This window comes from Dipodomys ordii, unplaced genomic scaffold, assembly GCF_000151885.1.
Source record: "Dipodomys ordii isolate 6190 unplaced genomic scaffold, Dord_2.0 Scaffold125, whole genome shotgun sequence".
Lineage (NCBI taxonomy): Eukaryota > Metazoa > Chordata > Mammalia > Rodentia > Heteromyidae > Dipodomys > Dipodomys ordii.
Genome location: NW_012267341.1, coordinates 3,742,116 through 3,755,239, shown reverse-complemented (window position 1 = coordinate 3,755,239; position 13,124 = coordinate 3,742,116). Strand labels below are relative to the sequence as shown.

The 13,124-nt window shown below is 35.6% G+C and overlaps 1 protein-coding gene across 1 annotated transcript in view; it reads left to right on the top strand.

The window, feature by feature from the left end:
* Positions 1-13,124, top strand: part of Hsd17b12 (hydroxysteroid (17-beta) dehydrogenase 12) — a 121,373-nt gene that overhangs the window by 80,943 nt on the left and 27,306 nt on the right. The window contains exons 5-6 of the mRNA XM_013030033.1: positions 7,177-7,241; positions 8,519-8,563. Of these exons, the coding sequence (XP_012885487.1) occupies positions 7,177-7,241; positions 8,519-8,563 (110 nt within the window). The remainder of the gene's footprint in view (positions 1-7,176; positions 7,242-8,518; positions 8,564-13,124) is intronic.

Sequence of the window (13,124 nt, the reverse complement as noted above, 5' to 3'; positions counted from 1 at the left end):
GCTTCCTGCCTACCAGCGTGTACTACTCTACTCAGCTATAGATGAGATCTCACAGACTTTTTTTCCCAGTTGTCCTGAACTGTGAACCCTATCTCTGCCTTCCAAGTAGCGAAGAGTATAGATTTCTTAATCAAAGAGCCAGGAGTATTCTTTGTAGCTAGTTTGGAAAAGGACAGTCACAAGTGAGAGGGATGATTAAACAGACCAGATGGTTGAGAGTCAGAAAATCAGGTTAACAAATTTGGACTTGTTAAAAGAAAAACTGTGGACAAACTAAATTTAACAGAGTTTATTTGAGCAAAGAGCTGTTCTCATACCAGGCTGCCTTCAGGCAGCATAGAGAGAGGGTCAGAGAGCTTTACTTGTAGTTAGTTGGTCAGGAATACTGATAGCCTATTGAACCTTTCCCCCGACCCCCACCCAAGGTTGCAGCAGCCTCTGAAAGGAAGACAGTCTTATTCAAAGTACCTTTGAAACCCGGGTGTCTGTGCCAGTGCTTGGTGGTGAGTGACAGCATGAGACTGCAGTGTTATAAATGAGAAGTTTTAGAGGTTTTGAACCCTTCGAAGGCAGTGGGCAGGTGGCATTTATGAACAAAATGGGAGAGTGAGGTGCAGATACAACTTTGTTTGGTTACCACTCCATGTTTGCCTTGAATAGAGTCAGATCAGTTGGCTGCCTGTGATTGGCTGAGGCTCAGCTGCTGTATTTGACTGTCACAAAAGTAGACTCTTAAGTTAGGCCTTCAGTTAGTAGTTATAGTTAATGTTGTGTAGCAACTCCTACACATGGATGGAGAGGCATCCTAAGGCCAAATTTAGTTTAATAGTGTTAATAAGAAGTAAAAGAGAAAGACATTGTAGAATTTTAAGCATGAATTGATAACATATTACAGTTTTTGAGAGATCCTTCTTACTCCTGAGTATGAGGATTGACATACGGAGACCAGAAAGGCTATTTCAGCAAATAAGATGATAATGGTGTAGATCAGCAGGGTAGCAGTTGGTAAAGTGGTTGACTAAGAGAGCTGTTAAACAAACAGGACCAATTTCTAAGATAATGAATGAACAATAACAGTTTTGTTTGAAGTTGTTATTTATTGTCAACATTCACTGAGCATTTTTATATGCCAGCCACCATGCTAATGCATCTCATTTAATCCTCAACAGCTCTATAGATGTTAATATTTCTGTGTCATTTTACAGACAAGAAACAGACTTACAGAGGTTAAATGAGTTGTCCAGAATTAGAGAATGAATGCTTCATATTTCCAGTTTATGTCTTGAGCAATTAGGTAGTATTTCTCCAAGACAGGAAATTCTGGTTCTGGAGCATGTACTATAGGAGAAAATGATTATTTCACTTCAGGATATGTTAAAGCTCAGGATTATGAGAAATCCAGTTCAATAGATGATTGACTCACTAAGTTCTAATACCCTTCTCCACTTTTGCAAGACAGGAACCTTTGTGCTAAATGAAGCAGACACACACACACACACACACACACACAATCAGACTTAATGTAGTGACTTATAGTTCCATTACATGTGTTGACTGAGATCAGATTTCTAACGTGAGCATAAGACTTGTCAGAATTCAAATTTATTACCTTTTACTCAGAAACCACTAATAGTATTAATTAAGACAGAACCTTTAACTTAAAACTGTGTAATTAGTTCTGTGATATCAGAAATGTAAATAGAACCGTACGTCATGAAATGGGTTAAGTTCCTCCCATTAACTCCCAGCCCCCTGTTCTTTCTTCATTTTCTGTTCTAATTATAGGTATGGCAAATCTTACCTGTGTTTATAATGGGGATCACAGGCAATTTATAATTAATGGTAGAAGGGAAATATTTTATAGTATTGCCTCTGATTCAAAAATCTTAATTTTTCTGTTTCTGATTAAAGGCACTGCAGATTCGAAGCCTTGTAAACTCTCTTTTATTTGGAAATTGCTACTTGCAAGTGTATGAAAACTGTAAAGTTTGCAAAATGTTTTACATGGTGTTCCAAATATCATCTGTCAGTGTATGAACATGTGCTAGCTACAGCAATATGTTAAATAAGGCAAAAATGGAATTTCCTTTGCATCACTTTCCAGACTCTACACAGGCTGTAAGATGAGATCTAGTTGAATGACATGAAGAGGGTAGAGGAGGAATTGGGATAAAATTAATCCATTTACAGCTATTCTGGTTAACTGCTACCAGAGCTGTCTTCCAGAAAAATCTCTCATCATTGTCAACAGACATATATAACAAATACAGAGCACTTTAGGTTGGCTACAAAGTAGGAGCTAACAACCCTTTGTCCTTCATTTATTAACATGTTAATATATTCTGGCCTTAGACTAAAGATTTTATATTTTGTCATTTGATGCTTAGTTATCACTCTTCATATATGAAGACAAACGAGGGTGCAATCACTTGCTCTTTTAGGAGCTGGTAGTAGTAGATCCAGGACTGAATGCTGGATCCACTGCACTCTAAGGTCTGTAAATTTTTTACACTTTGTATTTTTCCTTTTCCGGGAACAAACCCAAGTCCTTTCACACTTGCGTGTGTTGGGCCACTGGGCAACACTTTACCCAATTTTACAAAAATTAAAGACAGAGAGGTTCCCTATCCCTTTTGGCTTACTATTACTAAAGTGTACATTTAAAAATAACAGTTTATTTCAAAACATGATGGCAGCATTTTTTGAAGCAGCTTTTACTCACGAATAATAAGTGATGGGGCCAGATTCATGTAAATAATACAAATGTATCTGAAACGTAAACCTAGTATTTTCTGCTTTAGAATAATAAATAATGGAGGAAACTATTTTATGTGATTTATATACGGAGGCTTGACCATTAGGCGAAGTATTTTTAAAACACATTCATTTCTTATGCTTCTGCTCAATCTCATAGATGAAACAGATTGAAAATGATCTGTGTGGGATTAGAGTATGAATGGATTTTCATTTTCTAGTAATTTATTGTTTTCTCCTCCCTTGTGCCCAGCCCAGGTGTAAAAAAAAAATCTAGTTTTCTAATGACATCTATATGGCATCTGGCTTGGAAATGATTTTTAAATAACATGATATATGTATCTAACATTCAGGAGTACTCTGAATTGTGAGTTTTTAAAATGGGGCACATAACGTGTGGATATTCATATTCTCAACAGTTCCAGTGGGCTGCAGAGTATAGCTAAGCCCAACTCCCTGTACAGCTCTGTACAAGTATCATCTACACTTGGACCAAGTCTATGAGGATCTTGCCTCTGCCCACACCAACTTCTTTTCTCACTTCCTTGTCTTTGAATTTGGCTTGGTGTCACCTCTGTTTTGTCTGCCTTCCACTGCTGCTACACTCTTTGCAATCTTACAACTCCATAGAGAAACTGGTGGGAAAGACTCTTTTCATTCAAAGTACTATAGTGATTTTTGGGATAGTGATGGGAATTCTTTGCACAGAGCTGTTTTCTGAAGGGCATGATATTATTACTAGTAAAAGAATTTTCCAGGTAACTGAAAAAAAATTAAATCCATCTCTGTATCCTCATTTAAAGAATTCAAGAAAGCTCAGTAATAGTATAATAATTTACTGCTGACTTAAGATGGTATCTTTTTAAAGTGATTTTCAAAAGGGATTTTGCTCTCATAAGACATAGAGAATACTTTCTGGATAATGTCAGAACAACTTGTGATATTGTATGATTTTGTGAGTCCTATAAAGGCTCCTTTAATATATAGAGATGGTACTACCTGCACATGTTTTTAATGAGATTAAATTTTAATGGGAATAATTTCCATTTTTCACTCCTACCTAAAGCCTGTTTTCTTCTTTAGCAATTCCTTGCAAGCTTTTTGTCTGCTGTTTGGTTATTGCTGCCATCTAATGTCTCAAAATAAAACTGCAGTGGGTATCTTTTTCAAGATTCTCATTTTTCTGCAATTTATGAAGATAACTCTGAGAGTATAGGGAAGCTCAGACTTTCCCTCTGAAAGTCTGATCATTGACAACTGAAATAAATTAATAATAATGGAGTAGCAAGAGAAACAGCAAACACATTTATTGACAAGCGTATGTGCATGAGAGCCACACAAAATATAAAATTCAAATAAAGAACCGGATGGTTGAAGCCTGAGTACCCTTTTTATCGAGGAGGGAGACATGGATAATCTAGGCCATTTTAGAGGGGTAGGGTAAGAGGTTTTTAGGGGAAGTAACTAAACCCAGAGAGTGACCTAGGAAAGAGTTTCTCTAGGATGTACGTATGATATTTGTTAGTCTCCTCTGTGATACGAGTTTAATCTTCCTTGGTTAATGAAATTTCAGTAAGAAGATTGAAGGCAGTTGTTTTCTTCTTTGGTGAATCTGGTCTTCAATTAGATAAGGGAACTTCAGATAAAAGCCTTGTCCAGAATCTGCTGATCTCCAAATGCCTTTAAAATTATCAGCATTTCAAGACACCCTATTTTGGAGTATTGTTTTTCTGAGCGCCAGTAAGGGCAACAGTTGTTTATGTTTCTATACTATTAAGTAATAACATTCTGAAGTAATTACTTCTTAGGGAAAGATGGTACACTAGTAAAAGGTGCAACCAATAAAGCAAGAAGGTATTTAGAAGTCCTGATGCCCACTATAGGATAAACGACCACTGTGACTCTTGAGTGTATTTCTCTTCATACAATAGAGTAGATGCCCTGAAAGGCCAATTCTAACCTTAACATTGTGTTTATACTTATAAAAGCTACTATTGCTTGCTTTGGACTGAAGCTCTCAGTGTTTGTTCGTTTGCTTTATGGAGTTGTGTTTATACATTTTTATTGTCTATTCAAGACAGCATTGATAGCTTCCTTTGCTCAATTAGCAGAGACCATCAGAAGACTCCAGTTAATGCCACCTGTCTAGAAGAACACTTTCCTGCTTAATTATCCATGAGCTTCCTAGCTCCACTGTGCTACTTGCAAAGTTCTCAGATTTAAAACAAAAGCAAAAAGACACACCATCTGTGAATTTTAAGATTTATAATTATTTATTTTTCTTTAGCGGTTTGGAATATAGAATGAATACTTCCATAGGAAGAAACTTTTGGAAAGTTTTCTAGATATGAACTAGTTAAGGGAGATGGAATTTGCTGTAGATGATGTTTTAAAAAAAATCATAACAAATGTTCCAATCTAGCTAAATCTTTCCTGAAGATTCTGTTAGGTTGAACTGACCTTATATATAATACATAGACTATATTCCTTATAGTTATACTTTAAATAATGATTCATCCTTTTTAATTCTGTAATGTTGAAAGCAAACATTAATGGACATAAAACCTTACTGTTAGCTAGTTTTGATTTGATTATTAGCAGAGATTTGATTGTTAGGACCCCTGGTGGAAGAAGAACTTACTGAACAAAATAAAATGAATTTGGACTTCTGTTATTGTGTTTAGATTCTACTCCTATCAAGATGGATGTGAATTTTAATTAAGCACGGTTTGCTTTCCCATCATGTTTTGCTTTCATATTTTCAAACAGATGTTAGTGATCTTTTATAAGCCATCCTGACTGAATTTTGCAAGTTAAATTTAAAGACTCAAGGCTCCCAGTGACCAGCCTTAACTATAAAACCATTGTTGAGTTCCTTTGGCCTGCTAATCTTGCTAGTCTATTGAAAAAGTTACTATTACTCCTGTAAGGTTTATCTGGCACAATGCCTCTTAATCTTTAGCAGACTGGTCATTATTTTTATTATCTTTTTGCAATTGAAACCTTTCTTTTTTCTAATACTTCAGTTTTATTAAACCTTATTATTAGATTTTTATTTATTATTCAGTTATTAATGATATTTTCCTGAATTGAATTCTGGATGAAGGCATCTGATGACTATAATGTGGTAGTTAAGAACCAAATTTCCTGTATTCTCAGTTTCCTTTATGACTTTGGGCAGTTATTTAACTGCTATATACTTCAGTTTCTAATGTACAAAACAGATAATAATAGAGACTGTTTAAGAGATTTTTTTTGTGGTAATCAAATGTAGATAGGTACATTCAGAGATTTTAAAAAATTCATGTTCCTAGCCAGGGCACTGGTAGCTCATGCCTATAATCATGAGTACTAATAAGGCTAGGATTTGAGGCTCTCCCTTCAAAGCTAGCAAGAGCAGAAAGTTCATGAGACTAAAAACCAGAAGTGGAGCTGTGGCTCAAATGGTGGAGTGACAGCTTTGAGCTAAAAAGCTAAAGGATAGTGCCCAGACTACTCTGAGTTCAAACCCCAGTAATAGCACCAAAAAAAAAAAGTTACTTGGGATTTGCTTTTCTAGGGCTAGAGAAAAACCACAGGATATCTGAGTACTAGAAAAACTTAGGCCTAACTATATATAAATCTATTCATATTGTGTCAATTAGCCTTACGTATTGCCCCAACCTTGCATTAGGTAATTATTAAGTAAGGAATCAAGGAAAACTTAAGATATAACCTTAGCCTTTGGATGAGTTATCAGAGGCATTTGGTCTGACCTTGCTCTCTTGATTGCCCACATTTCTCAGATAAAGCCAGACTCTTCAGGTATGGGTCTTCAATGTGATGAAATAACAATTTCATTCTTTTAATTAACTGCCTTTTTCTTTCCATTAGATTATAAGTTCCACAGTATGGAAGCTGTCTTTTTCCTTTTGCTTTTTCTAGTGCCTGGCAGCAAATGTCTTGCCCCCAAAATGTACAATAAATATGTATTATGTAACCATATAGCCTGTCAATTAGGGATGAACAAAGATGCATATTGTGTGTGACTTATTCTAGGTCACACATTTTTCTGGAATAGCTGTAACTAGAACTCAAGTTTCTAGTTTCCTCTACTGTGAAAATCTAAGATGTAAAAAAAAAGTTTGCTGTATTATAGAAGGTGAATACACATCACCCAAGGAGCTGTGGGAAGTGAGAGTTAAGTAGAAGTCTTCTTGACAGGGATTAGATGATAAGTAGAGACAAAGTCTCAGTCAGAAGAGATGTTTGAACTATGCTTTTAAAGATGGACAGAAAAGTGGGGGAAAGGTTATAGCAGACATTTAAAAATACATACATTGAATCATACGTACATTTTAGTCTATATAGCTTAAATTTCATTATTTCAATAAAGGTTTTAAATATGTAAGTTAGTCATCTAATGATCTCATTTCATTTCAGTGAATAACGTGGGAATGTCATATGAGTATCCTGAGTACTTTTTGGATGTTCCTGACTTGGACAATGTGAGTTTTTCTTTGCTTATTTTCTGAACACATACAATACATGCAAACATTAATGAAAACAATGTGGTGTAGTGATACATACAGAGAGGCCTTGGAGTTCAGCTGCCTGAGGTTCATGCACTTGCTTTTCTCCTTATTACTTGAATTAGTCTAGAATGGGCCTAGACATATTTGCCTCAGTTTCCTCACTGAAAGAACAAATAACTTCATAGGAGTGCTGGAAAGATTGATTGAGAAATATTTATAGTTTCATATGGTGCCAAGATCAATAATAGCTCTAGTGAGATTTTGTTTTGTTTGTTTGTTTTTTCCTGGTCCTGGGACTTGAACTCGGGGCTTGGGCACTGTCCCTGAGCTTCTTTATACACAAGGCCTCGTGCTCCACCACTTGAGCCACTTCTGGCTTTTTCTAAGTAGTTATTGAAGATAAGAATCTCATGGACTTTCTTGCCTAGGCTGGCTCTGAACCCCAATCCTCAAATCTCAACCTCCTGAGTAGCTAGGATTGTAAGTGTAAACCACAGGTGCTTGGCTCTAGTTTTATTTATTTTTATTTTTTGTTAGTCATGGGGCATGAACTCAGGGGGTGAGCACTTTCCCTGAACTTTTGTGTTTAAGGCTAGTGCTCTACTACTTGGAGCCACAACTCTACTTCATGTTTTCTGGTAGTTAATTTGAAATAAAAATCTCATGGACTTTCCTGCCTGTGCTGGCTTTGAACTGAAATCCTCAGATCTCAGCATCTTCCATAATAGCTAAGATTGCAGGCATGAGCCACCATTATCCAACATCTAGTTTTATTTTTTATTGTATCAGAACAGCTCTATTTAACTATTGGGAGTTTCAACATCAGTTTAAAAGTTATAAATATATTAATCTATAGTAACATGGTTGATTCAAATAAATCAGCTCTGCCAGAATGAAAGCTGCATTCATAATCCTTAGATTAGGAAAGCATATCACTGGAGGACCATGTAAAACTTTTAAAACAATTGAAAATCTTAGATTTAACCATTTCTACTGTCTATATTAGCAGAGAGGAAATTGCAAAAGCATTTTATTTATTTTAAATTTAATGTGTCTTTCACTTCCAAATTTTACTTGCATACTAGCTGAATAGATGTTTTTGTTAGAAAAATACTATAGCACTAGAGTAAAGTAAAATCTATCGCTCCATTCCAACATTCCAACTTGTTTTTCATGTTATCTGTGTGTGTGTGTGTGTGTGTGTGATTTCCATCATTGTATCTATACAAAACTATCATTTTGTTTTGCAGACTATCAAGAAACTGATAAATACAAATATTCTTTCTGTTTGTAAGGTAAGTAGCTCTTTATAAGTCTCATCCTTTTTTGGTCTTAGTTACAAACATTGATACATAGTCAGTTGGTTCACTTTGAGTCAACTCTTGTTTAGAGTAAGCATATATTTCAGTCTTCTGTGTGAAGCATTGTGGTTGGTACTGAGACAGTGAAAACTAACCTAGGCTGTAGATTGATTAACTTCATCTAATCCCCCCTGTTCATCACTGATAAATTGTTTTCATTTTGTCTTCCCTGTAATCCATTTAAACTAATAACTTAAATGTTGTGACAAGGCATGGCACTTTTATGGGGAGTAGAAGACTATAATGAGAGTGATTTTTTTTTCTATTAGCCACATATAATAATCAGCCTAGTGCTCATTACTAAGTGTGTGTTATATCCATGACACATATCATAGAAAGACAATACAAGTATCTGCTATCACATATAAATAGCAAAACTGGTTTTACTTGTTTTTCTAAACAATAACTACGAAAAGTTACCACTCTTTTATATACACCAGAATTGTGTGTTTGTGTGTGTATGTGTGTACCAGAATAGTGAAAAATAATACAATATTACCTGAGGTTAGAATTTTTATGGACTGGGGCAGATACTTTAAAATTGAATACTTCACAAAAAGCCAGATACATTTTTAGTAACCCATATATTAGTTCTTTATAAGGAAATAAAGAAGCATTCAAAACTATTAAACTTGGTCAAATAAATATAAATAAGAATTATTTATAATTTTTACTTTATGACATAATCTTGGTAGTTTTCTCTACTATGAATGTTTAAAGAAAATATCTCCTGGTGTCTTTATGTCCTGAGAAAATCTGTGATTTTACATGTTTAATATTAACTTCAGAACCTAGTATTACTATACTTTACCCTACATGCTGTATGTATTTTAGGTGTATTCATTTTCTTAACATGAATATTTGTTACAGAACCTCATGAATTATGTAGAAAAATGTTAAGTAATTTTGTAAAACAAATAATCACTCTCACTGTATCTTCTTTACTATTATTATAGGGACTTTTTACACATAAGATTGGTAAGGTAAATGAGTAGCAAGTGAAACCATGAAAAGCTTTGGAACAAGACTTGCATGCACAAAGCTAAGGCTTTTGAATGTGGTTAATAGGAATACATGTGTGTAGTTTTAAAGGCATTTTCCTTAGCATATTTGCATAACTGTAATCATCCTTTAATAATCTGTGTGAAGTTCAATGTAATTAAATAACTACCATTTACTCTCTGTGTTGGACCTTGGTAAATTACTTAACCTCTGTGCTTCAGGCAGTTTCAAGATGATGATAATTCTCTTTATCTCAAAGAACTGATCATTAAAGTAATGTGTATCAGCCTCTTAGAACCAATATTCAGATCACACGAAGGTCCCCCAAAATATCAGTGTTCTTGTTATTGTTAAACGCAAAGCTGTTTGAAGATTTTTTTGTAAATATATCCAATTGTGAGATATAGATAGATAGATATACCCAATATATCCAAGTATTTAAATTTTATTTCACTAGGTACATATTTGTCTCCAATTGATAAATTGTATAAGGTTTTTATTCCAGATCTACCAGTATTTTCTTCTATAACATATGTTTGTCTAAACTTACATGTTAGCATAATTTTAAAAATGCTGGACTCCTCTCTCTCCCAGAATATTTATTTTGACTGGCCATCTACAGAAAACTAATGGTAAAAGGTGTAGGTCTTGCCCTTAATCTGGGAGAACTAGTTGATTTGCTGTGCTCCAGAGCCAGACTGTGTCCTTCACTCAGCATCTGAGCACACATCAGTATGTGCTGCCAGTGATCACATCACATCCATGCTTCAAGACCAGCCGATGCTGATGGCTGCCCTGAATGAAACAGCACAATCCAACAGCACTTTAATGTAGCTTGCTCTTCAAAATATTAGGATGAAATGAAAATGCCATACTTTTCCTTGATAAATTATACAATGCTTCTCCCTCCTCTTCATTCCTTTTCTCCTTCACATTACATCTTATTCCCATAAGATGGCTTCATGAAGACAAATGCTAATTTCTTAAATATCTGTGAGCCATATTGATGGCAAGTGTCATCAACAGAAAAACTGGACAGATGTTTAGATTTTTTATGACTTTCTCATTTAAAATACTTCTTCATTAAGCCAAATAATCATCCCTTAATTTCTTTAATATAAATCCCAGTTTTAATCTGCTTTTGTGATAATGCACTTTGGCTTTTTTTTTTTTTTTGGTTCCAGTCCTGAGGTTTGAACTCACAGACTGGGTACTGTCTGTGAGTTTCTTTTGCTCAAGGCTAGTACTCTACCACTTGAGACACAGCTCTGCTTCTGGCTTTTTTTTTTTTCTTTTTTCTTTTTTTGGTTATATATTGGAGGTAAGAGTCGCACAAACTTTCCTGTTCAGGCTGGCTTCAAAGCATGATCCTCAGATCTCAGACTTCTAAGTAGCTAGGCTTACAGGCATGAGCCACCAGTTTCTGGGTTGCGATATATACTTTTAATGAAAGCAATGCAAAAATCTTGGTTTATGGAATCACTAAATATCTGGAAGAAAGTTTGGATTTTTCCATACTATAGATAGGATTAGTGTGTTATTTCACCACTGTAACACAGTTGACTAGCGACCATTCATACATGAAATGGTTTCACTGGAGCATTGGAAACAAGTGATATACAATGGTGAACTACTTTAGAACAGGATTGTGAGGTACTCAAGAAGACCATGAGCCATAGAAAGCCTGAACATAGAAATGAGATTTGACCTGATGAATGTTTTAGAGAGTTCTAGTGGCAGAGTACCATGCCATTGTGTATTTTGTGGTAAATGTGTTTATCTTATTTCTACTGAAAAGCAGGTTTTCACCTTAGGGGAGGTTTATATGTGACAACCACAGGTTTAGGACTCTCATGATGTTACCATTTGCTCTATAGGATTCTTAATCTATTGTTCTTTAGTTGAGTGTAGTATATTGCCAGCACTAGAACCACATTTTCAGTAGCAATGGCTTTTGGGAGCCCAGGGGTAACTTAAAAGCAGATGAAAACTTGTCTGGCTACAGAATCTTAGAAGGTTTTATAGTTGCTAGACATCAGGGTAACTAGGACGTGAGTATCTCTAGCCCCAAGCCACAATAAATGTATTAAAAAGATTCTATGAGAAAGAGAACAGCCTCTTCTCACCGTCAGGTTGGTCTAAGATTTATCTTCTCACCAAACTGACTAAGGAGAATACCAAAAAAGATTGTAGAATATCAGCTTACCCTAATTTGACTCTTGTGCCCCTAATTTGGACATGTGTGCCGGCCTAAGTAGGGCCTCGGTCTCTTGTTATAAGCTCTCTGCTTCACCATGAACTGGACATTCCTTCAGGTCCACATGATTCCATAGTGAGGGACTAGGTCACATGATGATAAAAACCACTTAAGTACCACATTCCAATAGGAATAATAAAAGTAAAATACCTTGAAGTCAAAGGAAAAGAAGGCTGCCACTAAAGTGATGGTGATGTGGTCCCAGGGAAAATTGAAGAAGAAATACCAGAGTATTTTTTAGACCCCCTGATGCTTAATTGTAAACAGTCTCCCAGGCCATTTGGCTCTTTGATTCCATCCATTTGTTTCCTTTTTTAATCTTATCCAATAATTTAGGTTTATTTCTTTCTTCCCTCTTACTGGCTTATTAACTAGGCCTTACCAGGGATGATAGAAACCTTGTTGCCTGCTCTCCCACTTTTGCTCTCAAATCCCCTAAGGATAAATTCAGTCTTATCCTTGTTCCCCATAGAGCAGTTTAGTAATGTGGAAGTTCTATGTAGGTAACCGATATGGCAGTTAGATCAGTTTCAAATTGAAAGAGAAGTCCTACCAACTGGGGCTTTTTTGCTTTATATATTCTGTGGCCAAAATCTTAGTTAAATTATAATTCCCATTAAGAACATCCTTCACTCCAGAAAAGAGTTTAGAGGTAATTAAACCTCTATTGAACCATACACACTTCTAAAATAGTACCTGTTTTATACCTGAGGGATTTCCAACATAGAATACTGAAAGAGTTTGCAAATGAAACTGTTGAATGTTATTGATTACTGTTGGGAAAATCCTGGAAAATGGAAGAAGTACCACAATTCCAGATGCAGGCAAACAGAGGGCTATTTCAAACAGTTTGCACACTACGTTCCTTATCAATCCAAAGATAAAAATAGAACTAGTTTGTTTCTGATTTGGGGTTGCTTCACATCTGTCAAATTTGGGGTTGCCTTCCTCCTCCCTGCTACATTTTTCTTTGATTTCTTCAATCATAATTTTAGGACTCATCACACCTTTCAGTGATGAGCATTGTTTCAAACAGTATTATTACCTGAACTGCCAGCAGCAGAGAGGGAAAACCATTTCTTCCCTCACTTCTCATCCCTGTGTCTCCTACTGGGTTTGTTCAGTAAGTGTAGAGCTAGGGAGCGGCCGTTCCAACAGTTAAACCTCTCAGAAAACTTCTAATAAACAGGGGGGATGTTCAGACTTTCCACATTGCCTTTCTTAGAGTGGAGAAGG